Source organism: Mytilus galloprovincialis, chromosome 2 (assembly GCF_965363235.1).
Source record: "Mytilus galloprovincialis chromosome 2, xbMytGall1.hap1.1, whole genome shotgun sequence".
Taxonomy (NCBI): domain Eukaryota; kingdom Metazoa; phylum Mollusca; class Bivalvia; order Mytilida; family Mytilidae; genus Mytilus; species Mytilus galloprovincialis.
Genome location: NC_134839.1, coordinates 27,898,330 through 27,922,863, shown reverse-complemented (window position 1 = coordinate 27,922,863; position 24,534 = coordinate 27,898,330). Strand labels below are relative to the sequence as shown.

Below are 24,534 nucleotides of genomic sequence, written 5' to 3'. Positions count from 1 at the left end.
ACACCCTGAATGAAATGAACGGAAAAGATAACACCTTGCTATTGTTAGGGTTAATAAATTAGTTGACAAATACAATGTAAGTGTAACTCAACCGAAATATGTACTTATTTTCGCGGTTCTTGATTTAAAGATTTCAAAAAAGGCGTCTTATCTGTAAATGTATCGATTGTTACAAAAGAATAAGTGAACCTTTTAATCCAATCGTTTACTCTTTAACACCTTAAATAAAAGGAAAACAACTTTTTAGATAAGTTTCTTGATCTTTGACGTTTGCCAACATACATAATAAAATGGAGTATGAGTGCCGATTAGACAAACCGAAATGGCTATCGATTATTCTTAACTCGTTTCTTTTCCAATAAAACACTAACACAAATTTTAATATTGTACTCTTTAATAAACAATTTAGAGTGTATTTCTAAACATTCTAGCCATTAATTTCTAAGTGCTAACATTTATAAGTTTCTGAGTTAATTGTGGCGTCCATTTTCACTGAACTAGTTCAACTTTTTGTTTATTTGTCAACTGAAGCACGGCCGCCGCGTGTGCGATATATTTTCGATGCGTTCAAGACCCATTCTGATTTCATTCTCCATTTCACCTCTATAACTTATTTAGTTACCTTTTCATTATTAATATATCAAAATTTGCAAGTTCTTCATTTAAGGAAAGGTTACTTAAATTTCTTTAAAAAATATTTTTTTTTGTCTAAACAAACTAATAAACTAGGATTTAATTGATAGAAATGGATAACATATTAGTACAGATGACCTTTCAGTGATTTTGATTTCGTTCTGAACAAAGGTTACAATATAAAAAAGAATAAGAATTTTCAGTTTTCATTGAAAGTTCAATCCTCAACGGCTCAATGCAAATTGCTTATCTAAATATATTTAAAATTTCTTTTATAAAACTCATATAGATGGCATTACATAACGTTAAGGAATTTAACTAGAATCAAATTTCCCTAACAACTTTGACCTAACAAAGAATACCGCATTTGAAGAAAGGTTACAGCACATGAAATGAAGAATTTTCAGTGTTCCTTTGGAGTTTAATCCCCGCTCAATGCGTATTGCTTATCAAAACATATTCTAAGGTTCTCTTATAAAAACTCATATAGATGGCGTAACATAAAACGAGGAGTTTAACCTGCATATGATTCCCATAATAAGTTTAACATTACAAATAATAATGCTAGTAAGGGAAGGGGAAAGTTATTCCGATGATTTCAAGAGTGAAAATATGAAACAAATCCATTATATAATTTCCAGTAAAAATGCAAATTATATTGATAAGTTAAGGGGATTTGACTGAATTATGCAACGGATCGCTCTCCACGCCAAGGCAACAAAAGTGTAAAGACAAAAAGTAATAAAACAAAGATCAGAAGAACAACCACATTGTGTGAAAATCCGTGCAAATAAATGTTTTGCCTCTCCACATCGTCATTTATTTAATAAATTTAATGCAATGCTTGAATCATAATAACATATAACATCGGCATTCCTCTTGTTTTAAATATGTTGAATTACTTATAAAGCAACTGCTATTCTTATTGTCTATGCACTTTCTATCTTAGACTAAAAAGTATTTTATGTACTTTTCCTTTCTATGATTAAATATTTGTTTTTCGTTTTACGATGATCTTGTTTCGGTAATACCCCAGTCCCACTAGGCCACGATCGCACTACGATCTGTGAAAAAAATGCAAATTTTGATGATCGCGGTACGATCGTTTAGGTCGCAGTAAGGTCGTACCACGGTCGTGGTGAGGTCTTCAAGATCGTGAAGAGCGTGGCCAACTTTGAACATGTTCAAAACAATCGTGGTGCGGTCGTGGTGAAATAAGGTCGTAGTAGAAGCGTAGCGAGAGCTCACTAAGATCGTAGTAAGATCGCAAAGGTCGCTGTACAATCGTAGCGAGAGCGTAGCGAAAGCGTGATTCTATTCAGAGAGATTGTGCTACGATCTCACAGCGACGTTATCACGACCTTACTACGACCATCACGTTCTCACCGCGACCCAACTACGCTTCCACTACGACTTTACCACGCTGTTCACGACCATAGTACGATTCTAGCACGCCCTTGTCGTCCTCATCACGCTCTTCTCACGACCTTACTACGTTCACACTACGACCATCATTTTTATTGTCATTTTCACATAAAATATATAAAAAAACTCTCTAGATTTTATTTGTCTGAATGTATTTATCCATTTGCTCTAACGGCTCAACCATGCTTCTCGTTTTATATAGATTAGACCGTTGTTTTTTCCCGTTTAAATAGTTAAACATTATTATTTTTTGGGGCCTTTTATAGCGTGCTGTTCGGTGTGAGCCAAGGCTCCGTATTGAAGGCCGTACCTTGGCCTATAATGGTTTACTTTTATAGATTTTTAAGTTGATGGAGAGTTGTCTCATTGGCACTCATACCACATCTTCCTATATATATTGACACATCTGTGTCATCTCTGCTATCTTTCACTAAAATATCATCATTTGAGCTTTATGGATCAGCAATAAGTTGTAATTTAGGTTTGGTTGGTCGTTCCGACATCTCTCGATGACAAGCATTATACTACTTATGTGTATAGTATCAGCTTAATAGAAGTCTGGAGCTGGCATGTCAGTTAACTGATAGTAGTCTGTTGTTATTTATGTATTATTGTCATTTTCTTTATTTTCTTTAGTCACATCTTCTGACATCAGACTCGGACTTCTCTTGAACTGAATTTTAATGTGCGTATTGTTATGCGTTTACTTTTCTTCATTGGCTAGAGGTATAGGGGGAGGGTTGAGATCTCACAAACATGTTTAGCCCCACTGTTTTTGCGCCTGTCCCAAGTCAGGAGCCTCTGGCCTTTGTTAGTCATGTACTATTAATTTTAGTTTCTTGTGTACTATTTGGAGTTTAGTATGGCGTTCATACTTTGCTCCCTCTACCTCTACATCAACCCCTACCACCACGCCCACGTGTTCTAGTAGATTTTGGTGACATAACTGTATTGTTTCCGGGAAATCTCAGTTTTAATCAGAAATAGAAGGAATGGAACTATATTGATATGAAACACTATATTGACGGTATTGCTGACAACGTAGTAAGATCGCGTTATGAACGTAGTATAATCGTGGTAAGAACGTGCTATAATCGCAGTAAGATCGTGTTGCAATCGGATAACTCGTGGTATGGTCGTAGTGAGAACGTGAAGAGCATAGAAAGATCTTTATAAGCGTAGTGAAGTCGCAGAATAAGCGCGGTGAGAACGTGGTTTAATCGTAGCGGGATCGTTGTAGAAGCGTCATTAGGGCGTAGTAGCATCGTGAAAGCAACGAAAATTAACATTTGCATGCCGCTCATACCGCGACCTCACCACGATCTAAATGTATTTTAGATCGCGGTGAGCGTGGTGCGATCGTGGTCTAGTGGGACTGGGGCTTAAACGGGATTGATAGGGGAGTTATTGAACACACTGATCTAGTGCGTCTACGCGTGATTGTACTTTGATTTATTCAGAAATCTATTTGGTTGTTTTGTGTTTATCATATCACAAACGAAATTTGGTGTTAATTTTATATACTCCGTAGTCACCGTTAAGTCACGGGTGCCACATGTGGAGCAGGATCTGCTTACCTTTGCGGGGCATCTTAGATCACCCCAAGTGTTTGGTGGGATTCTCGTTGCTTAGATTTTAGTTTTGTATTTTTTGTCTTGTGTACTATTATTTGTCTGTTTGTTTGGTTATTTCTAGCCATGGCGTTGTCAATTTATTCTTGATCTATGAATTTGACTGTCCCATTGGTATCTTTTGCCCCTCTTTTAAGAATATCTACGGCTCGTGTAGACTCGGATGGATCGAAAGCCAGTCATATCGCATATCACCGTGTCTACTATAAAAAAAACCTTTGGTTGTTTTGGGTTGTTTCCCCTCGGACGTATGCTTTACCTCTTTTATCATGTTTATTACATAATATTGAATTACATTAAGGAAGAAGCATATATTTTTACTTTTGTTTTATTGGAACTTGCATTTCTAAGTACTCGATAAGTTGTGAATGAGAGACAAAAGATACCAGAGGGACAGTCAAACTAATAGATCGGAAATAAACTGAAAATGCCATGGCTAAGAAGAAATGGCAAACAAACAAATAATAGTACACAAGACACAACATAGAATGGTCTTGAGGAAACGATGATAGTCAGTGAGAAAGGGGCGATAAGTATCTGACCCGTGTTAAGAGAAAACCATCTGTCTTGCATGTTAAAGACATCCTTGTAGATTTCGTAAAAGATTAGCTAAAAGGCAGCACTCGCACCCGCAAAGTGGAAAGGGATTAATATAAGTTGCAAAACTTGTGTCCCGATCCACTATAGATAGATATACTTAAACTAAAACAACATGGAAAACTAAAGACAATACCTACCACAAACGGGATGTAAATAGTCTCTGTCAGTACACGAATTATCCTGTTTATCTCTATGCACGAGTCGCTGTTGTTTTATCTTCGAGTAAGTGAAAATTAAATAAATAAAATAAACAAATAATCTTTATTTAAAGATAATGATTCAATCAGTTTAAATTAATCTTCCTGAGAAACCTCAAAATAATGATAACATATGTATGAAGTACAATATTATAATGATTATAGAAAAGAAGATGTGGTATGATTGCCATTGAGACAACTGTCTTCAAGAGACCAAAATGACACAGACATTAACAACTATATGTCACCGTATTGCCTTCAACAATGAGCAGAGCCCATACCGCATAGTAACTATAAAAGGTCCCAATATGACAATGTAAAACAGTTCAAACGAGAAAACTAGCGGCCTTATTTATATAAAAAATGAACGATAAACGAATATGTAACACATAAACAAACGGCAACCACTGAATTTCAGATATATACAATATACAATTTGAAATAGTTATTAATGAACAAGCATATTAATTTACTCAGATTATGAAAAATGTGAAACATTTTGTTTTAAAAGAAACAAGAGTATTACTCGTCTTTATTTCTTGTGGTAAACCGTTTCACATTTTTAAACCTGAATATGTAAATGGTTTCTTCACAAAATATAATTCCTCCTATCAAATTAACGATAAGTTCTTTTATCCATTTATTCCAATCTAACGGTTGATTACACTCATACAGAATCCTTTAATTTTTGACAAAAATGGCACTTTTCCTATTTGAATAATTAAAAAAAAATATTTTTATTAATCATACATCTGCTAGGAAACGCCATCGTATTTTACAAGTTTTCCTTTTATACAATCATATAAATAAGTTATATAGTTTAAAAAAAACCCGGTATTGTTAGATTAAATTCATGCAACTCATTTGATAGAAATTGACAAATTTATATGTGTACGATAACCTTCATCATTTTAAAAATCTACCCACATATTACTCGATTTATTTCACTTGACTGGGCGGAGTTTAACTGGTTCTCTCATAATAAACCAGTCCATAATAGATATGTGCTTTAGGATAAACTCATCAATGAAGTGTCCAGTCATTCTTTTGAAAATTCCTTTGATGACACTGATAGGTGATTAGAAATCAGTAATAATCATAACAGGAATCATCCTTATCACACACATCTTCAAAAAGACGGTCCTTATGCAAATTAAAACGTAAGCTCCGTCCGATCAGTTGAAATAATATCGGTAATACCTAATCAGGCAATTGCGTGTTATTTCAAACTAGCTTATCTGGCTAATACACAGTCTTTTCATATTTGTCTAGATTTGATACTGACTTTATGGAATACGGCTAATATGTGTGGTCTACCATATCTGTTTCTCTTTGGAATTTAGCAAATGAGCAGTATGAGGTACAAGTACCAACAGATAATTTTGTTCATTATTGTTTGAACCGTTACGTTTTATGTTATTTCCATGCCTTTTAAAACTTCCCTGGTACGAGACCACAGTGTTTCTCCTTATATTTTCGTTGTAAGCGGATATAGTCCCAAGTGTGGACAGTGTGCTACTTGCCAATTTCTTTTATACCCTTTCCAAATTTATTCTCCATGTTTTATGCCTAAAATAGCAAGTAGGAGGTGAAAGTACACTGTAAAAATATTTGGGTCTTGAATTCTGAAGTTAAGTAGTGATTTGGTCCATCTAAAAAAGGTTAAAAATTGGCACTTCGGAAGCTGTCAAAGGATTTCAAGACCCCTGAACAATAATTTTGTCTATATTTTGAGTAAGAGCTGATGAAGTTTTCTATAATTTCGCCATAGTTTGTCCCAAAAGTAGAACAATACACTGTTAAAATAATATTGAGAAAGCGCAGATATGATCTTTTGTAAATTTCATTTATTATCTAAAAGAATTGCACTACGACAAAAAACTATGGTCTCGGACCCCTATACGGTTTATTATTCATTTTGAAGGGCTAAGCAGTGGATAATAGTTGCAAGATAAACGTCATTTGGTAAGTAGTTGTCTTCAGCGCAATCATGTCACATCTTTTAAAGAAGGACACATGATTTACCTTAACACACTAATTATGACAAACTATTTACCGTAATATCTGACGTAAATACAAAATTTTATCCTGTTATCTATGATGAATTTATTTACAACCACTAGGTTGATGCCACTGCTGGTGAATATTTAATTCCCCGAGGGTATCACCAGCCCAGTAGTCAGCACTTCTGTGCTAAAATGAATTAACTGTTTACAAAACTTTTGAATTTTTGAAATACTAAGGCTTTTTAACCTCAGGTATAGATTACCTCAGCTGTATTTGGCAAATATGTTTGGAATTTCGGTCTACAAAAATCTTCAACTTCGTACTGTATTTGGCCTTGATATTTTTTTTGGATTCCCGCGTCACAGATGAGTCTTTTGTAGACAAAACACGCGTCTGGAGTAAATACAAAATTTAATCCTGGTATCTATAATAAGTAAATTGATGATGGCAAACGTTTAAAACGAACACTTACAATGAAATGTCTTTAATGATGAAAACAGCATTTTATGTTCCTTTTATATTGCAACTGTCGTATTAACTGTTCTATCATATAATAAATTCGTGATGCTTTCATTTAGATTCAAAACTATTTTTTTTATCTCCAGCGAACAATATGCAGACTCATTAAGCAGCAGTTAAGTTTAACGATCGTCTGAAACACTATATGGAGACAAAAATACAACTTTGATATTTGACTATACAATAGAATAACAATCGTACATAGAAAGTAGAAAACCGAATCGATGCATAAAACCGAAAACATTAGTGGTCTCTCTTTAAAATTACATTAAAACAGCACATAATTCCAGATCCTTTTAGATTTAACTAACCAGCTAGCCATATAATCCATTTTTGTGATCTGAAAAATGTGTTTTGATCACAAACAGGGAGAATCAAGGATTTGACTATAACATGTATACAGCTAATAATAATGAATAACTGACAAGAATTCTTATTTCTTTTCGCGGAAACATAAACAAAATAAAGATATTCCCCCCCCCCCCCCCAAAAAAAAAAAAAAAAAAAACAGGCGAGGGCAGTTAACATTTCCTGAGCTACCTGTCTGGGAAAGTTACTTTGCAAATTCTCCTCTGCAACATGAAATATCTTTTTAATTACACGGAATATAAAAAGGAATGGTTCAGTCCAACCTTCAATAATACTCCATTATTATTTGAGAACAAGAAGTTTTTGAAAATACCACGACAGAGCGGGAAAATGTCATAGTATTGTGTGCATTATCCAGCGGTGATGAAATACAAGTGATATTCATTAGATTAAGGTAAACAAATTTAAAAAAAAAAAATACACCTGCTTTCAACCAATCAAAATCAACCATACTTTTATAAGGTATATTTATGTAAGATATTGGAAAAATTTATCATCACCTTTGACATTCGTTATTGAAATGACCAATGGGGAATGTTAAACCGCACAACGCAAACTATTTTAGAGAAAAGCATCACCAATTAGTTAATTTGTAAAGATTTTATATAGTATTTCAACTAGAACAATTTTCGAAAAAGATGAGGAGGAGGATACTAAGTGGACATCCAAAATACATAAGTCGAAAGCAAATGGACAGCGCTATGATAAAAGACCAACAATTTTAGCAGATGACGAAAAGACAAACTAGTCAACTTAACACAATTTCATCATAGATGGAGATAGGAGGAAATAAACAATGAGATAAAAATGTAGGAAAAAAAAGCAAACAAAGCTAGACTCGCTGACCTCTTTTGTTTCGTGACGAGTATAAAATGTGTTATGCTTGTCCTACAATATACATGTGACCTTTGTTTGCACCTTGCATTCTTGCGTTTATCTTTCAGATCATCGATTATTGCTTTAGCAGAAAAAAAGAGACATATTTATTCAGGCATATTTCAGTGAGGATTTGTAATTCTGATGAAAATTAATATGATGTGTTGTATTTGATATATATATATATATATATATATATATATATATATATATATATATATATATATATATATATAAGATAATGAATTAAAGGTTATAACGAGCAGTACAACTTCATTTGCCTTTGTCCTTTTAAAGCCCATAGATTATTTTTATTATATTCAGATGAACATAGTGAGGGAATATTTAAATGCATAATATACGTTTAAAGCTTCGGTTTATCGGTACAGTTGAGTTCCTGTATTGGTTAAGTAAACTGGTAGATTGTAGGAAAATGGACTACATGTACACAACCATGTAAAGTTTATATTATTATCAAATAAATAAATAATCTTACTCAAAGGTTGGAAAATGATATAAAAAAAAACAATAAAAAAAAACATCCTGTGCAGAATGAAAAAAAAAAAAAACCATTTGCCTAAAAGAGTAACAAATACTTTTTATTCATTTCTTTTCTGTCGATGAGAATTAAAGTAGGACTGAAAATATACTCATTGCAGTGATTCTTTTCAAATAAAACGGCATGGATTAATAAAACTTAAGCGATAATTGTTAAAAATTGTGTGTTTGCATCATGGCAATTGAAATCAGTACTGTCATTACACACACCAAATCAACTATAATTCGGTTAGAACTACCAGTTGGATCACCAGTTAATCGTTCATAATAGTAAATTGGTTGGTTAAGTCCTTCACTTAAAGTGTAAAACCCAGCGCCGTCTGGTTTCCAACAAACTGCCTCACCCTGAGGTTCGTCTTTGTATTTTAATTTAATTGGGTCTAAGGCAAGTGCAGAAGGATAATCTCCTTTCATGACGTTCCAGTAGTAAAGATTGTCTACGGATATTATAACCACTTCCGTTCCATTCGGTGATATGTCCCCTCCAGTTGGGTCAGGGTATTCTGTATGGAAAGACATAGTAACAAGATCTGTTAAATTGGTTATATCTGGATTGTTCCAGGCGGAGCTTGGAACATGTGCTGCTTTAGCTGGAACACCAGTGTTTTTAGACACAAGATAAATTTCTCCTTGGGGGTCTATCATTATAGTCTCACAGTCATGTTCTGTCCATCTACAAAACATTAAAAATGAAATAAAAATTAAATGAATTGTTAGTGCTGTGAGTCATATAATCTCACTTTCTGAAATTCAAACATTTGGATTATTAGATATGTATTTTTTTAAACACATGTTTTATGCAAAGCAGTTGTTGGAAAACAAAAGAAAAGTCAGTTTTCTATCAAATTGCGATACAAAATAATGACACACAGACATGAATAAAAAAGACCCAAAGAATCACCGCTTGCATTGCTTATTTTGATATCACAGTCACATTGACACTTTCAATATAGATCATTTACTGTTCTTAATCTGCAGGTTACAATTATCCTTTCGATAAAGAAGTATATTTTGATTGATTGCAGTTACCTCAAATAACTTCAAATTACTTAAGTGTATTATTGGTACAAAATAGATAGAATTCAAGCTAACATCATCTATAACTAATTATAGACTAACAACTCAAGGTGTTTCTACTTTATAATAAAATTTGAAGAGATAATAGTAGGTCTGGTGTCAAAACACAGCTTAGCCCGCAATTATTTCAACAATACTTTTTTTTTCTTGTTAACGTTTTCCATAATTTAATGCAAGAATAAAATCCATTTCCGGTTGATAAAAGTAACTTCAAATATTAAATAAAGGTTAACTCTACGCTGATTTTAATATTATACAGTTTCTATATACGTTTTCTTTTAAATAAGGGAGACATGTTACTACTTTGCCGGTGAATAAAAAATCTCAATTTAGTAATACTTACGAGAAATGTATAGTTGCATCAACGTCAACAGTTAATGTTTGGTTGATTACAGCTGGCTCCCTTACTCTGTAGATAATGTCCCTAGAACCATTCCAGCTATTTCCTCCAAAGTCACCTATAAACATACACGAGTAAACAGTTAAGTATACAACTTACGACAAAAAAAGATATGATAGACATAAATCTCTGACAGCCAGTGAAATGCAGGCTTCCCGACAATAATGTTAATATTCTATAAAATTGAATTAAGGGAACATATAATACGATCCAGAAAGTGTTTGTTCCTATGGATTCAAAATTGTAACTGGTTACAGACCATCGTGGATCCTAGACTGCGGCCAAAGGGATCCATTTCACTTACAAAAAATATATCAATTCATAATTTTTTTGACAAATTATCCAAAACGTGCTGATTCTCTTTTAAAAAGATTTATTTTAACAAAGAAGTAAAACATTTGAAATAGATCGACGAAAGAAAAAAACAAAATAGCAAGTTTTAAAATGTCATGATGAAATAGAATTGAAGGCCATATTTTGCCTATTTAAAAGTGATCTTTGTCCTTTTGAAATTAGTTTATTCAATCGTATTTACTTTTAGTCAGTTAAATTTATTTTCAGAAAAAATCTGCAACTAAATCAAATGTCATAATGTTGTTTTAAATTTCGGTCAACTGACATCCGTGTTTTGTTAAATATGTAAACAATCAAACAGGATGTTAGTCCATAAAACTCTACTCAAATATTGTTTCGATAGCAGATCGTTAAATGATTGTGTCCATCCATGTACTTTAAATTATACTTTGATATTTAAAATCAAAATGTAAAACTGAAACTGATTTGATCTAGACTTGGTATTGTTTTTTTTTCAAAATAGTATATTGCAATAAACAGAACTATATTATATGTGATCTATATTAAAACTGCAGTTACTGAGCAGAATTGAATATTAAAAATACAGAGATTGAGAAATTATGCATCATTAGGTGTTTTTGGGGCTCATGATCGGAAAGTATAATGTTCTTTAAGCTGTTAATAGAATGGAAAATCTTCTGCTATCCGGGATCATTGACTCTCTATGTTTACAGTCATATTCAGAATTGTTCTATCATTATCTTTGTCTACCTTCTTTGCAGGATCTATTGATTTAAAAAAAGTATATATATTTCCTGAGTCAACATGACATAATTGTAAATACACGTTTAGCATGGGGAAAGACAAAATACAACAAATAAAAAAAAAAACACTGTTTTAACAGATGTTTTGAATTCTAAAAATTTAGAAGGTGTTTCAATTTATGATATTTTCTTCAAAAGATATTGTGTATTGACATTGTACTTCAGTGCAGTTATGGGCAATTTATGTAGATAATATTAATGAGATAATTATGTTCTCTAGTACCAATATTTTTATCATTACCAATAAACAGACAGTATTCCTGACCATGACAAACACCATATGCAATATCTTCCCAGTCATTGTGAATGGCCATATTTATTGTGATTTTGGATTTAACTTCACCAGTCAAAGCGTGAATAGCGTAGATATAAGGTCCGTCTCCACTATCATTGTGAACATATAAAATATCTGTATGAGCCCGACTTGCTGCAATTCCTGATACTTCCGTGATTAATGGGTCTGTCACTACAGACAGCTGTTTAACCTTGAAGTATGGACGCGTGGTATCTAAATATTAAGAAAATAATATTATTACTAAAACTTGATTTGACGTTTATTAATCTCAAGAGGAAACACATCAAAATTGATTGTTCAAATTCATTATACACGTTTAAAACTATATATGTATAGAATTTCGGATCCCTCTTTTCATTGTTTTAATGTTTATAAATTTCATTATGTTTAGGTTTCTAAAATTGTTTAATTTTTTTTTTTTTTGAAAAATTGATCTCTTTCTTTACGAAATCTTTACAATTTCCTCTGTGACAATGCTTATGAACTACACAGTAATGATTCTAAAAATATTTTTTTATTGGCGAAAATTACTCCGATTGATCTCGGGTCAAACATATAACTCATTAAATTAAATTAAAAAAAAAAATGGAGGTATAGGAAAATATTAATCAGCATCTGATAGGTGAACATTGATAGCGTATAATGTTATTTTAATTTTTTATATTTTTACAGAAACTGGTATCATGGCCGGTAGGAATCAGATATTTATATCATTAAGTGCAAATAGAGTTATAACTTCAAGATTGTTCGTGTGGTGTTCTGTTACACCACTATTCGAGGTTAGGGAAATGATTGAGCGATCGCAATCAATTTTGATAATAACGCTATACAGTTATTAGACCGTTGGTTTTCCCGTTTGAATGGTTTTACAATAGTAATTTTGTGGCCTTTTATATCTTTTTGTTCGGTGTGAGCCAAGCCTCCGTGTTGAAGGCCGTACATTGACCTATAATGGTTTACTTTTATAAATTGTTATTTGGAGAGTTGTCTCGTTGGCACTCACACCACATCTTCCTATATCTATATTCTGTATGTGCCAGTCAAACGCCAAAAGACTTCAATTCAGTGATTGCTGTTGGTTGATGTCTATCATTTTGTTATAGCTTAATATGTGGTATTGGTATATGCTCATTGTTGCAGGCCGTACGAGAACATATATTTGCTTAAATCTGCTTGAGTTGGTCCTTGGTTGATAGTTGTCTCAATGACAATAATTCCACAACTTGTTATATTCTAACAAGTCTAGATCTAGTATTTGTCATTACTTGGCATTTCTGTGTTTCTTTTTATAAACTAATTGTAAACTAATGATAATTTAACTGCTCAAACATCCGGGTCACTATGTACAATTTCTGTATGGTAATTTTAAGAGCGATATGGGTAGCTCTTTCTTTAGTAAACGGTATGAAAAAAGAAGGAGGGAGATACATTTGTACGTGATCGAAACAGCTACCTAAGAACACTACAAATTGAAACGATGTATGCATGTCAACAAACAGTCTCGAACTCAACGATAAACAGTGCATTAGTTCCTTTCAGTCGTGGTGGTCGCGTTGTCTAGAGCGATGGACATAGTTCAGGCGGTGTTGTCTCGATATCCCAACACCATGAGGTCGACTCCTGGCGGGCGGAGAACAAAAATTTGCTTCCACAGATTTGCAGATTTGCAGATTTAACATTGCTTTGCTTAGAGTAGTCAGGAATATCAAATTTGTTTTCAGCCGTGTATCACCTTCACTAATCATCCAATGGATAGATCTGTGGTAGAATTGTCATTTGTTTCGATGTACTCATCACATGTATTCCAATTAGCACACTAAAGTTTGCAAATATTTGTTAAATAAACGTTTCAACTCTTTGTAGTCTTGCAATCAATATCAATAAACATATATCCAAATGATATCTCCAGCTCGTTATTTTTTTTGGATTCAAAACTTTTTTCTTTAATTTGAAGCGATATAATTGTGATAATTATAATAGTTAAGCTTTTCATCTCTTTATTCCAATCCCTACAGTACGTTGACGTCAATGAATGTTTTAGTTTATCACTAAAACCTTCAACTGACATATTTCCACTCATTTATATAAAGAAATCAACCACAAAATACCCAATTGTTTATATACAATGATAAATATTAATTTATCAACGAGCTCAGGCTTATTGCTTTATATGAATATAATAGAATGTATGTCGTATGATTGCCAATGACATAGTTATCCACCAATGTCCAAAATGACGTAGATTTAAGCAACTTTATACAAATATCTATGTACAGACTTAAACCATGAGCAAAACCTATACCGTAGAGTAAACCCCATGTGTAAATGTGAAAAGGTTAAAACGATAAAAACAACGGTTTAATCAATGAAAAAATTAAAACTATCGAAATAATATAACAGACAACTAACGACATCACTGAAATATAGGTTCCTGAATACCGACAGGTACCCATTGACCTGTTTTGATAAAAATAAATTATACAATTAAAAACCAATTGTTCAGAGAACGATTGAAGGTATTTCCACCTATAACGATCAATTTTGATATAGATTTATGAAAATTAAGTTTGAAATATCATATCCAGCGTCAAATGATAGCTGATTGTACACTGATTTAAAAAAAAATGTATGGTTTCTATACATTTTTTTTTCTAATTAAGGGAGATAAACTGTTACTTCCGATTTTTTTGATAGAATATATGGTTCTATATTCTTTTACATCAATTAAGTACAAAAAAAGCTACTTCCGGTTTACAAAAAGTCATTTCCGGTTGGATTTTTCAAGATCATGTAAATTGCAATATAATGAAAAAGTCCCATGGCTTTATTGTGTTTAGATATGAAGTTAAAGCAATGGTCAAAATCTAGAACATCAAATTTAACTTTGACCTTAAGTTCAATTTAAAGGTCATACACCAATGATATTTAAATCAACTTATCCTAGGCCTTTATTATATTAAATAAATGAGTTATGCCACCATACAAGTAATTTTAAAAATAAATAGGGAGAATACTGCCTTTTATGGTCAAAGTACTTTTTCAACCAAAATTTATGCGTAACGACATGTCGCAACTTACAATTTAGTAAAAATATGTTGTTGATATCTTATACGTTTTTTGGAAGTAAGTGAAAATAAACCAATACTAAATTTAGAATATGACCTTGACCTCTAAGCTTGACCCGTTTTTCATTTTTTTTTTGGAATAAGGACCTCAAATCAAAAGACCCTAGGTCTCTATCACCTATGGTTTACTAGTTAGAAATGATTACTACTTATATCACATGCATAAGGGAAATAACTCTCACATGGATGTTCAAATTGCTTTGGTCAAAATAGCACAAATCATGCGAAGGATATAACAAGCAATTTTATAATATAAATTTGTCGCGTTCTTCTGCAGTTCTGGAGGAGATGTAGTCACAAGGAAAACAGTGTTCGGGTAGACAACTCTTACAAAGAAAACTGTTCGTCAGGGTGAAACAAATATTTATCCCAAGAACAAAAAAATAAAAAAATAAATAAATAATCAGAAAAAAATAGGTTTTTCCACAGAAAAGTTTTTTAGAAATTGGTTCCAAAAAATAACCTTCCATCAGAACTTTTTTTCAAAATAAACGAAATAAATGATTATAAATAGAAGTATGAAATATCAATCTTACAAACAACACTTTCATTTTTAACATTTTCAGCATTGATACTTTCATTTTTAACACTTCAACATTTACAATTTCAACACTAACCCTTTCAACATTAACACTTAAACTATTAACACTTTCAACATTACATATCAAAAGAATAATTTGCATCATCTAGATGTAACTAAGGGTAATTAGTTTAACCAGTACCTTTTAGAAAATAAACTTATCATCATAGATTCCAGGACTAATTTTTGTATTTACACCAGACGCGCGTCTCGTCTACAAAAGACTCATCAGTGACGCCCGAATCCAAAAATGTTAAAAAGACTAAATAAAAAACGAACTTGCAGAGCATTGAGGACCAAAATTCCTAAAAATTTTCCCAATTACAGCTAAGGTAATCTATTTCTGATGTAGAAAAGCACTTAGTATTTCAAAAATTAAAAGGTTTGTAAAAGTTAATTTATAAATATGACCGTATCAATGATAATTCATGTCAGCACAGAAGTACTGACTACTAGGCTGATGATACCCTCGGTAAAATGTCTGTTTATGCTGTTCTATACATGTTATATATAACTGCGCAGAAACAATTTCAGTCATTTTGATACACAATTGTCCTCTATAATTTAATTTTTTTTCTAATATTTTATTCAAAGCGATCACTATACTATCTAATTTGTAAACTACTTACCTGCACTCACAACAAATACACCAATATAAATAATATACAACAACATGGTTTCTGAAGAGAATTAAAACACTGTGTGTGTAAATGTACACATAAAACGCACCTGTGGTATTTTAGTAATGATGAACAATGTAACGGACATACTGTAAAACATGGTATTATATATGAATATGATTTGGTGGTACAAGTAAAAAACTTTGTTTTCTTTGCTTTTTTCAGTATCTAAATAAATTGTTCAGCATATATTTACATATAATTTCATACCTCTTTGTTTAGAAAAGTGTTATCACTTTTTTAAGTTTCTGTTTCATTCGTTTTAACATGTTTAAATATGTAAGAAATGACACCAACGAGAATTGTTCGTCTTGAATTTCATGTCAAATTCAAATTACTTACCTTGATATATCAAAGTAAATAAATCGGTCATTGGTAAACTTGAATGTGACATTATGTTTTGTTTTTTCCTGAACTAAAATATTGATATGAAAAGATCTTTCCAAAGCTCTGATAGGAGCAATGCAGAATATTTAACCACGTGGCTATCACCAGAAAAGTAAACAAAAATACATTTAGTGGTACAATAAATTCCACAACGGCTTGCCACACGAAATAGTTATGTTTGCCAGATATCGGTCATTGTCAATTTGTGTTGTCACTTATACGCTTCTGTAGGATTAAGTCCATTCACAGGGATCAAATTATTTTGGCAAATTCAGGAACTATTAAAAGAATTTAATATTAAATGGTTTATATTCATTAAATACTTCAAACTTTCCTTAAATACTTGTCTGGGTCTATATAAGATGGTCCGACTTGACTTAACATTATAAGTCCAAAATTTCTTGTGACCGACTTGTCCAATAATCATCATTAAAGCGTTTGACAGATAATGATTGTTTTGCATAATATAAAACGCTAAGTTAACATTGATGTTGACTTTTTAGAATTAATAAATGATTTTTTTATATAAAAAAATTGGCGTATTATTTAATATTCAAAAATTATTTATCAATATCAAAAAATGATTATTAATATCAAAAAATGCTTTTTAATATTAAATATTCATTTATTACAATTAAAAAATCGGCGTATTATTTAATATTAAAAAATCGGTTTATGAATATTAAAAAATGATTTTATTTTATATGAATAAATACGGAATAAATTCCACAACGGCTTGCCATACCTTGGTTGATAAAAGCTAACCTTATGCTGGTTGTGAACATGTTTGGTTAAATTTGACCAAGTAGATTCAGCAGATTTTTTTTTGTAAAAGTTGATAACGACGGACAACATGGACAGACCAACATGATTTTTTTTGAATTCAAAAAGTTACAGCGAGTGTTTCAATTGAGTATTAATAATAACTGAAGATGAAGCGTATTACCCACATCTCATTACATGCATCTGTTTAAATACACAGTTTGTAAAATCAAACAATCTATTGAAGGGAGACTACAAGTATTAGCAATCCAAATTATATATTTAGAAAGAAGATACATCGAGACAGGTCACAACAACGTTGTTTATGTGAATAATTTGCTCTCTTGCTGATATTTCCCACTCCTTTATATAGCAAATACATAAAGAAAAATCATCCATGGTAAAAATCGATCAAAGATATCTAATGCAAATAAACAAAAGTCGTTTGAAACATCGCCCTATTTATATTCTTGAACATTCATGTGAACTGAAAGTAAGAGAAAATAAAAAAGGGCTATTTGTATTTGTATCCTTGAAGAATCAAGTCAGTATGAAGAGAGTTTAAATGAAAGAATTTTAGCAAAATGCAACATTTCTATTGTAAAAGTTTAAGTCAGATGCAACTAACCAAGAGTTTGGTATTCTGTTTCAGTCTTCCATTTTTGTTATAATCTTATTTAGGTTCTTCAATAATTGTTTTTGATTTATTGTTTTTGGACTTCACTAAACTTGTTGTCTTCTTAGTAATCAAACCACAACCCCTTAATTGGATTTTTCTTTTGAGAACATTTCGATACATCAGCCATATTTGTTTCAGCACCTTGTCACTTAATAAATCGGGATATTTGTATTTGCATGAACTTTGTGTTGATGGAAAAAGGGATATAATATAGGTATACGAGATTTTGGTCTGTCATAATGGTAAAGCAACTGCTTGAAATATTAAGTTTTTCAAAAAAAAGTGAAACGCTCTCTTATTATGTGTTATATGATAAATATATTTTGTATCTAGGTTCCTAACAAAGTCTCAGTCAGGAAGAGTTCACCTCTGACCTCGACCTTATTTCTTGGATCAGTCTTCAAGGTTGAAGTTACGTGGTCAAGTCCACATCTCTGATACTATAAGCAGTAAGTCAGCTCTATTTGGTGTATGGAATTATTGTGAAGTGTATTTAGTTTTTGTTGTTTGATTTATTTCTCAAATAGATTTGTACTTTAATTGAGAAAAAGGAAATGGAAAATGTGTCTAAAAGGCAACAACCAGACCAAAGGGCAGAAAACCGCCGAAAGCCATAAATAGGACATCAACTCAGCGAAAACGGAACAATCCCGCGACAAGATTCGGGCGTAACTGTCCCTACACACAATGTGCAAAATTTCAGTAAAAATCAACGTCACAACGAACTCCAAAACCTATAAATGAACTCATCATAGATGAGCTAAAAAAAAAACACAAACAACTAACAAGGCTAGAGGTTCTGACATAGAACAGGCGCAAATATCCGTTTACTTTTAGAAAAAAACTTTGATGAGTAAATTAGGGGTATCATTTCAGCCTGTATATACTCTTTGTTTGTTTAAGGATTATATAGGTAGAATGCGACCCTTAAAAGATTATTTCTATCCTGCTCATAGCAGAGTAAAAAAGATAATATTTCGCGACAATGAATCGTTGCTCCCTTTGTAATGCAACTGTTACAATTGTCCCAAATGAAATATATGATTGAAAACAATATGAAGACGACAGTAGTTTACCGATGTTCAAATCTCGACAATCGATAAGGACAAGGCAAACCAAGGCAACACACATACATTAGGGTCTCACATAAACTTCAAGAGAAGCGAGCAGGAGCGTCGACAGGAGGTTTTGTCAATCGATAAGGACATGACTAAAATAAAAAAAAAAAAAACACAAACAACTAACAAGGCTAGAGGTTCTGACATAGAACAGGCACAACCATCCGTTTACTTTTAGAACAAAAAACTTTATAAACAGACTTTCACCATGAATGCATTCATTAGTAAATTAGGGGTATCATTTCAGCCTGTATATACTCTTGTTTGTTTAAGGATTATACAGGTAAAATGCGACCCTTAATAGATCATTTCTATCCTGCTCATAGCAGAGTTAAAAAAGATAATATTTCGCGACAATGAATCGTTGCTCCCTTTGTAATGCAACTGTTATAATTGTCCCAAATGAAATATATGGTTGAAAACAATATGAAGACGACAGTAGTTTACCCATGTTCAAATTTTGACAATCGATAAGGACAAGACAAACCAAGGTAACGCACATACATCAGGGTCTCACATAAACTCCAAGAGAAGCGAACAGGAGCGTGGACAGGGGTTTTGTCTATAGCTATTCATGCATCACCGGCCATCAATTTCGATATTGAAAGGATACGAAGACAAAATACAGGGACCCTGTATTGTTTGTTGTCGTCAAAAATAAAACTCAACGGAAACACAGTAACAGAAGTCGGTTTGAAAAACCTTACGACTAAGATTGATCGTAAGTATACTGCGTTCTCCATGACTTACGATCAATCTTAGTTGTAAGTTATTTTGTGAAACCGAATCCAGGTCACAAACAAGGCAATATACAGCCAGTGACTGTGTATCACAAATGAATATAAGGTCAGTTTGATTTGAATAGCCTTTGAGGTAAAATGAGGTTAAATTTTCGCCATTTTAGCTTAATATAAATTTGCGTTTTTAAATACTTCTATTGATTAGATTGTTAAGGAGCAAATGCATCACGGTCGAGTTATATGAAAATGAAAAATAAACACCAAACAGTAATCAAATAGTTAAAGAGTCATTTTGTTATAAAAGTTATATCTGGGCTTGACTGTGTACTAACAAAACATTGGTTGGAGTCTGTATCAATAAAATAACTATTGAATAAATATGTCTATGTAAAATTTTAATACATTGAGACAAAAGTTTGAGAAACACACGAACAAATCAATTTGACCTACCGAATTAAGACTATTTACCGGATTTGTTATCACATAAGCAACACGACGGGTGCCACATGCTGAGCAGGATCTGCTTACCCTTCCGGAGCACCTGAGATCACCCTAGTTTTTTGGGGGTTCGTGTTGTTTATTCTTTAGTTTTCTATGTTGTGTCATGTGTGCTATTTTTGGTTTATCTTTTTTCATTTTGAGACATGGCGTTGTCAGTTTGTTTTAGATTTATGAGTTTGACTGTCCCTTTGGTATCTTTCGTCCCTCTTTTATGTATTTTTTTTATCAACTGACATCAATAACCAAAGAAGATGAACGACAGATGATTCTCACTAACTTTTTTTTAGATCCTTACAGTTTTATAAACACAGCTTTCGTGTGACTCAACTTAAAGAATTGTATGTTATTTTTCAAGAATGGGTTTTCATTTATTTTTTGCCATAATTTGATCAGTTTCTTTTCGACTTGTGCGTATTGATCCTTCCTTAGGTATCTTTCGCATCTTTTTTATATTTCTACTCACATTATGTGATGTCAAAATAGCGAAAAAAACGAATGTCAAAAGACATTACACGATAAGATGAATGTCAAAACAGTAAAAGTTTTGAGTATGGGTTTAAACTTTATGTTCATCCAACAACAGAATGTGAGTGATAATGTAGATACATATGTTGATATTTCGAATTGTCTTCTATAATTAAGAAATAATCATACTAACAGAACATCAAGAACAAATTCAAAGTTCATTCAATCTCTTTTATTTTCTAATGCAATAACCTCAATAGTGTGGACACTTTGCATAGCCACAGTGAACAGGTTCTGGACGATTACATTGGTCTATGTTGAAATACCTGTAGAAACTTGGTTTTGATGTATACCCTGAAATATAGATAATATTAAAGACATTTGCATATAATCATTGAGTTAAGTGTACTTTAAACACAAAATGATATGATTAACCCGTATGTTTGAGGCGAACAAATATTTCCATGCATTATTTGCTTGTATCATCTTAGTTAGTTTAATTAACGTGCATTGTTAGATAATTGTTTTTCATTACATCAATGCATGCTGATATCAATATGTAGATAAGGTTTAAATTTAACTTAAACATTTAACAATCGCGGTCCACGATTGGTCGATCCATAGATATGTTGCGCTACAAACATGTTTCACACTGGTTTGTTTTTATATTTTGAGTCATTTGTTGTGTAATACTTTAAAATCATATAAAATAACAATTTAAAACTTGACATTTGAAGCCTTTAACTGGATTTACTTTATTGAGAACTCTGATGCCGAACTATTTTAAAGACAAGGAAGTGAAGTCGACATTATAATGGTAGAAATTGTCGGGTTTATTTGAAACATAAGTTTCTTATTGAATTCAAGGATTGTCGCTAACAATCTGAAATGATCTTACTATATATATGATGTGAAGATCTGATGAAAACAAAAGTTTAAATGTCTAACTGTTTCAGAGAAAAAATATGTTTTAACAGTTGCGTGATCAGTCATGTAATTGTGACGTCACAATTAAAGTTGAATTTTGTTAAAACCTAAGTTTATGGATAATTTGGCTAAATTTATGACATTTAAGACAAATAAAAAAAGTTAGAAGGTATGTTATCAATCATGTCATGTGTAACACTGTTCATACGTTTGGGCTTCCAAAATATTTTATCTGGATTTAAGTTCAACAGGAACTATGTAATGTACCGACAAAGAATATGACATAACATATAATGCCTAATCATACATGTATATTACAGATAATAAGAATCTGATTGTATCTAAATATACATAAACTGACGCAGTTGTTGGACTTCTAGTGATAAAAAAATAAAATCAGACTTCATATGAGAAGCAACAATTTCGATCCGATTGGTCATTTCTGTTTATAAGTGCTTAATGATGCATGCGAAGTGGGAAAGTAACACATGTCAAATTAATAAATTCAATCCATCCTAAATCGGGAACACAAATAGTAAGTGTTGCGAATAGTTCACATTAATAAGAATCTAGAATGTGCAAACATGTTTAATATATCAAAAAACATAGCTGCATTATTTGATTGGCTAAACATTCCCCTATTTGATGATAAAATAATTGTAAAACTGATATTTACCTCTGACGATATAACATCTTCCTTCTTGCATGCCATCAAAAGGTCCACAGCCAGCATCAGCATTTTTAAGTGTTTCAAGTCTAGCCATTGGTTGGCTGCTGCCTCTACCACTGTACGGCTTCTTTTTCTTGTCATTCTAGACACACACAATAGAAGAAATTAACACATTTTGTAATAACTGATTCATTTAATTCCCTTTTTATACCGCCGAATGATACTTTTGGTTTTATGTTCTGCAAAACCACCTCTTGCTTGATTTAGAGATCTTACTTCATAAAAAGTCCATATGAAACTGTATATAAAATTGAGAAAGGAAATGGTGAATATGTCAAAGCGACAACCACCCGACCATAGAGCAAACAACAGCCGAAGGCAACCAATGGGTCTTCAATGTAGCGAGGATTCCCGCACCCGTAGGTGTCCTTCAGCTGGCCCCTAAAATATGCATAATAGTACAGTGATAATGGACGTCATACTAAACTCCGAATTATACACAAGAAACTAAAATTTAAAATCATACAAGACTAACAAAGGCCAGAGGCTCCTGACTTGGGACAGGCGCAAAATTGCGGCGGGGTTAAACATGTTTATGAGATCTCAACCCTTCCCCTATACCTCTAGCCAATGTAGAAAAGTAAAAGAATAACAATACGCACATTAAAATTCAGTTCAAGAGAAGTCCGAGTCTGATGTCAGAAGATGTAACAAAAGAAAATAAATAAAATGACAATAATACATAAATAACAACAGACTACTAGCAGTTAACTGACAAGCCAGCTCCAGACCTCAATTAAACTGATTGAAAGATTATGTCTTCATCATATGAATATCAGGTACAATCCCTCCCGTTAGGTGTTTAGTATCATACTATCATAAAATATATGAGAAGAACATAACCCGTGTCATGCCAACAACTGTTTTTTCAGAAATAAATGTGTTTAGTTCCGATGCAAAGACCCTATCAGTGAATCAATGTTAAAGCCAAAATATGCAATCTTTAATGACCTGACAACAGTATCGTAACTATATCCCCTTTTAATAAGTCTATTTAAAGGTTTTGTTAGTTTCTGAGGAGAATACTGACATTTTTGTGCTTTATAAAGAATATTTCCATAAAATTTTGGATGTGAAATACCTGAACGTATAAGATGTCTGCATGTTGAGTTATATTTACGAATTATTTCCTTATACCGGTGATAAAATTTAGTAAATGTTTTGACCAGTTTGTGATATCGAAAACCCTGGTGTAATAATTTTTCAGTAATACATAAATTTCTCTCGCTAAAATCTAATACATTGTTACATACACGAGCGAATCGTACAAGTTGAGATATATAAACACCATAAGATGGTGACAAGGGAACGTCACCATCTAAAAATGGATAATTAACAATAGGAAATGAAAAATCATCTCTTTTATCATAAATTTTTGTATTAAGCTTCCCGTTTATGATATAGATATCAAGATCGAGGAAAGGGTATATGCACATTATGTAAAGGAAATTGCACAAAAAAGTATTGCCTGAAACAGAAGTTAACTATTGCATAATATGTTATTTTAAAGAAGATCATATCATTATTTTTAAACTGGCTATAACATTTTGCTTCATATATTTCATGAATAACTATTGCTTTCATTTTAAAAGTTAAAACTTCAAAAAGGGGCGATAATACCATAGGCAGAAACAAACCATTAATGCGAAGAAAAACAGACACTGCATTGTTTGACTGAAATTCCACTACCTGCGGCATGAATAATATATAAAAATTCAGGAAAATGATATATTATGTGAAAAGTTACATCACAAAAAAAATTACTTCCGAGGAAAATTCAAAACGAAAAACCCCTAAACAAATGGCAAAATTAAAAGATCATACACATCAGACAAATGGATAGCAACTGTCATATTCCTGACTTGGAACAGGCATTTTCTTCTGTTGATTAGCTAAAATATCAATCCAAAGGTTGAACTGTCATCGTTCTCGGAAAGGGTTATACAAATCAGAAGTTATGGCAACAGCGATGATGTCAAAAACTCAAAAATATTTTTTTAAAATTAAAGGCAAATTGATAAAAAATAATTCAAATGAAACAAGCTTTGCCGTTATCCCTGCACCGTCACTCATATGTAATATGAAGGAACGTATGTCATACAACTCAGTTTAAAGTTGCCATGAGTGAACCATGT

General features: G+C 32.2%; 1 protein-coding gene across 1 annotated transcript; it reads right to left on the bottom strand.

Moving 5' to 3' along the window:
• Positions 1-8,835: 8,835 nt before the first annotated feature.
• On the bottom strand, positions 8,836-16,168 carry LOC143063297 (uncharacterized). Its single transcript, XM_076235358.1, has 4 exons — positions 16,040-16,168; positions 11,652-11,918; positions 10,236-10,350; positions 8,836-9,488 (listed from the first exon to the last, which is right to left on the bottom strand). Exons 1-4 carry the CDS (start codon positions 16,083-16,085, stop codon positions 8,969-8,971), a joined length of 948 nt encoding a protein of 315 aa, XP_076091473.1. The 5' UTR covers positions 16,086-16,168; the 3' UTR covers positions 8,836-8,968.
• Positions 16,169-24,534: the final 8,366 nt, after the last annotated feature.